This window comes from Opisthorchis viverrini (genome assembly GCF_000715545.1).
Source record: "Opisthorchis viverrini unplaced genomic scaffold opera_v5_275, whole genome shotgun sequence".
NCBI lineage: Eukaryota > Metazoa > Platyhelminthes > Trematoda > Opisthorchiida > Opisthorchiidae > Opisthorchis > Opisthorchis viverrini.
Genome location: NW_008751936.1, coordinates 137,739 through 142,080, shown reverse-complemented (window position 1 = coordinate 142,080; position 4,342 = coordinate 137,739). Strand labels below are relative to the sequence as shown.

Genomic DNA, 4,342 nt, shown 5'->3' with positions numbered 1-4,342 from the left:
TTTCAGCATCTTTTGAATGTGAGGCATCGAGGTAGAGATGCCTGTTTCGTTTCAAAAAAGCTTATTGGAGCCGTTTTCGAAAGAAACTGGTGGTAACATGTTCATTACGGGAAGGCAAACCAAACTAAACTATACTAAACTAAGAAAGTTAGCGAAATGCACCCATTTGCGTACCAATTTGATGTTAACTAGAATCCGTTGGTTACCATCCCGTCAGCGTTTATCTTCAACCGCTTCCATAGTTCGGTTATTACCTTATCCTAAGACAAACAATGCAAGCGCATCCTCACTCACAACGTAAACTTATATATATGTGGAACAACGACAGCAGGAGACAGACGCTCGTCGCTCCCCACAGCGCCTTGACCAGAGTCAGTTCAAACCTAAGTATGACTCACTGTCCGGGAGAAGTCTGGGCTCGTCGTCTGGATTAAACGGCAAGAAACAGCCAGATTTCAACACGCTCCGTCAAGTCCAGCATTCACTTCAGCTGCGTCCTACAAAACTCGGCTTCATCTAATACAACTTATCAAACGAAGAACTCGATAAGTGCCTTTCTTTTTTGTGTATTATTCAATTGTACTAGTGAAAAAGGAAGGCCTTCGCTGCGGAGTTATTAACTAGAAAATGCCAACTGACCGATTACAGACTACTGGACGGGGAAGCAAAACTCATTTGCATCTTATTTAACAAAAACTGACCACCCATCTTCTCTTGAACGCGTCTTCCTGAACTTTCCTGGATATTCACTAACTGTTGCTCAGGTCCAAGCAAATGCTACAAACTGACTTCACCAATTCTGCTACAGATGTCACTTTTCAACAGATGCAAAACGAATTTACAAGAAGAAACCGTACTACTCGGATTCCTCCCCATCAGTAGTATCACCGTTACACTAGTATCTCCGGTAACCACCATACCTAACTGCTTATTGTTAGTGTCATTCACCTTCTGACCAGTCTTAAGTTGGAGGGAATGCTAGCGATTCGGGTTAAGTAGTTGAGTAATTTCGTTACATACTTTTGCTTGCTAACCAAAGTGATATCTTCGGTACGGTGCAGGGTACTGCAATGGCATGTTGCAGTAGTCGGTAAGATTGGGCTGAGTAGTGATATACACATATTTGTGAACTCATGTGTGACCTTGATGCCACAACGGTTTGACTTTCAACTAGTCGTTCCGGTTTGCAGAAAAAATCATTCAGCTGTAGCACACTTTCGGTGCCTAGCTGCCGTGCTACACGGAGGAGGCACGAGGGCTGGGATACTGCCAGGTTGCCCAAGCCTACACCGGGGAAGTCGAGAGGCAGAGGTCGGGTTTAAACCACGGACCTTCCGGTCAGTAAATTCGCGCTCTAACCACTTGGTTCAACTCGCACCCCCCCTGTCTGCAGATGCGCTGGATGGCTCCTTAGATTATGTTTTGATAGGTTTATACCTGGGTGATCTTAAACTTGGCCATCTAAGAGCGGTATGATCTTTCGACGAACCACGTGGTGTTTCATCCGGTGAGTTGGCTCCAGATCAATTCTGCTTCATGTTCTATAGGTGGAACAATTGTCCATATTTGATTAGAGGCATGTCACCTAGGAGGTGTAGAAGCCTGGTCCATTTTGATGTGCTCGCTAATCGAAGGGCTATAAAGGACAAACCATCAAGGACTTTGCTTGCTTTTTATAAATCTCCGCGAGCCAAGACTTTTAAGTTTATCCAACCAAATTGAGGGTTGTTCCAATCCTTCTCGTTCAGGAAGCGCCTCCCGATTTCCGCTTTGTATTCTTTCTCCTACACAGTTTGAATGTAACTCTCATTGTTTCACTAGAGAGTTATGCACTAGCGTTTACCTTTTCCTGATGGACGCAATTTTCGTGAGTATAGTCTAGATCCCTGTTCACTTACGTCCCAAAAATAGTACTATGTTGTTCCTCTAAAGTTACCTGGAAGTTATGGGTAGCTACTAAAGGAGTCGCTTCACTCCAGTAAAACAACATCGTTCTGGAAACTGACCCATTGCTGCCCGACTTTCACTCCATTTCAGTTTTCGGACGTCATCAAGCAATCGAACCATGTTATAAATTGACGAAATTTGCTGTGACCCTCCCTGGTGAAAATGCCCCTGAGCTGGGCAAAACCTCACCATCAGCTTATCACTTTGTCTTTATCAAGGTCGGCCGAGTTTCCGCCCGAGTTTCCGTCAATCTTATGTTCTACTGGAACCCAAACTGCACGAAATTAGCGATACATACCCGTTTGCAAACACATTTGTTTGCACAGTAATCACTTTGTGACAGTCAATCGCAATGCTCAGTTTCGCGCTACGCATTAGTATTTCCAATTTATCATTTTCCACAGGTAATATCGTTGTGACCCCAAGAGAGAACTTATTCGGGAATTCGAAAGGCTTTCGTCCTGAAGGACTGCTTGCTAGCTGAATGGAAAAACAACTCCCTTACTCATCTAAATCGGTCATACACGGACAAGATAACTTCAGCGAATGGAAAGACAAACAGGGCCAAAGCGTGCGTGGGCGTCACCCAATCAGAGTGCAGGCTAGCGACCTCAGGCCAGAGAGCCAATCGCAATCGGCCCGACTGATTGTGCACTGCACAGCTTCGATTAACAGCAGCGTATGGGAACGCCGCCTGGGTCGGCAACACGTCATTGTGCAACCTGGCTCAAATCAACGACAAAAACGGGTAGTCCTCTGCAAATTGACTTTATTTGAGCGACAGACTCAACTGAATTCCGGCTTAATCTCTCATTTATGATATATTCACTCGAATGTGCAGCAAAGACGCCGCCTGGTTTCCGTTGGACGATACCCAAGTCCTTGTTTCTATTGTATTGCAAGTTCGAACTTGCAGAAACCACATCCGGTGTCTTCTGGTGGAAACGCCTTTTATGGTATAACAAACATAGCGTGTTTTAGGTCGCAATATGTTGCTACGGTTATTTTGGCTTCCTCAGGTGTTTGCGTCACAATTTCTTTTCAAATTTTAGGACCAGTTTCAGCTATTCCTTGCTACGTCTGGATGTCTTTGTTAGATCTGTCGATATCAGCCACACACTCTCTAGGCTGAGTGTTTCCAGATTGTGATGCCACAATTCACTGTGTATCATTCTGATGGGATGTCACTATTTGTGGATAGGACTAGTAACAACAGCTGCTTCAAGGGCGTGCTATGGACCCAAATGCCATTTCATACCAGTCCAACGTAGACGTTCACAAAACGGAAGGGTGTGGATACAAATTCAACAACCGTATCAACGACACCATCCCAGATGTTGTCATGGCGACGTATCAAAACATCCGGTGATCTTTTCAACTTGATGCGACAGGTAGTGACATACATTCAGGAATGCCTGGCAGTTTCACGCATGGAATATTNAGGAATTCCTGCAGTTTCACTCATGGAATATTTTGAGATAAATTTGAAAGAATGACGTGGCTTCCCAATTCACACCAATCTTTCCGAAATGCACAGACTATTGGCACTGACAAGTATCTTCCAATGGACTTTTTGTGTGCGTAGCACAGGGGGAAACCGGAAGTTTGGTCAGTGGTTTGAAAATTTGAGATTTCCTGGGCCACATCTGCAGTGGGAATAACGCTGGTTGTTGTAGGTGTCATGCTGTGACATTGGGATCAGTAAGAGTGGAATAAAATGGTCAGCGGAAAGACGTTCGATCAAATGTGTCAGTTTGGTATCCAGGGTCGTAGAGCTTGATGTGAAGAGATCACGCCAAACAGACTATTTTGAATTTCTCTTCATTGTGCATGCAACAAGGGCATTGCCTAGAAGAATCCATGAACATTGCTCAGTTTGGTCCACCTGAACAAAGCCATCAGCATGCAGCTGAGGAGTTATTCCCTACCGTAGCTTTTCTAGCAATGTATCGAGTCTGGGCAAAAAAGTAGACGTTCATCATCATTGTCAGCTGTAATAACCGCTTACTCGTCGTACTGTGGTTGTAGCTGCTGCAGTTTCGTTGGGGGGTAGGCAGCTGTGCATTGCAAGCGGGAGCTGATAAATTGGTGCATAAATCCAGCACTGTCACTCGGCTGTCAAGTGGGGGGAATGGGAAGGGAAGTATGAATTGAAGGCAATAGCTGGGATGCACGAGCGCCATTGAGGGTGCGACTGGGCCATGTCTGACAATGTCTCTAGCCATTGATGTGGCCCGTCTCGGTATCTCCATCCAGGAAGATGGCAGTGACCAGCGCAGCTGAGTTTGCTGGTAATCGCTTTCACAATTCGCTGCCAAGCCATTGCTTGACTGCCTCTGGCTCTCTTCCATCCTTCACGTGGTTGTGCAAAAATAGTCCTTCGAGGAAGTCGGTC

The 4,342-nt window shown here is 45.3% G+C and overlaps 1 protein-coding gene across 1 annotated transcript in view; it reads right to left on the bottom strand.

Moving 5' to 3' along the window:
- The window catches only part of T265_09458 (hypothetical protein), a gene marked incomplete at both ends in the record, with an annotated part of 6,152 nt that extends 2,140 nt beyond the window's left edge, over positions 1 to 4,012 (bottom strand). The window contains 2 exons of the mRNA XM_009175533.1: positions 1,067 to 1,284; positions 3,949 to 4,012. Coding sequence (XP_009173797.1) covers positions 1,067 to 1,284; positions 3,949 to 4,012 — 282 coding nt within the window. The remainder of the gene's footprint in view (positions 1 to 1,066; positions 1,285 to 3,948) is intronic.
- Positions 4,013 to 4,342: the final 330 nt, after the last annotated feature.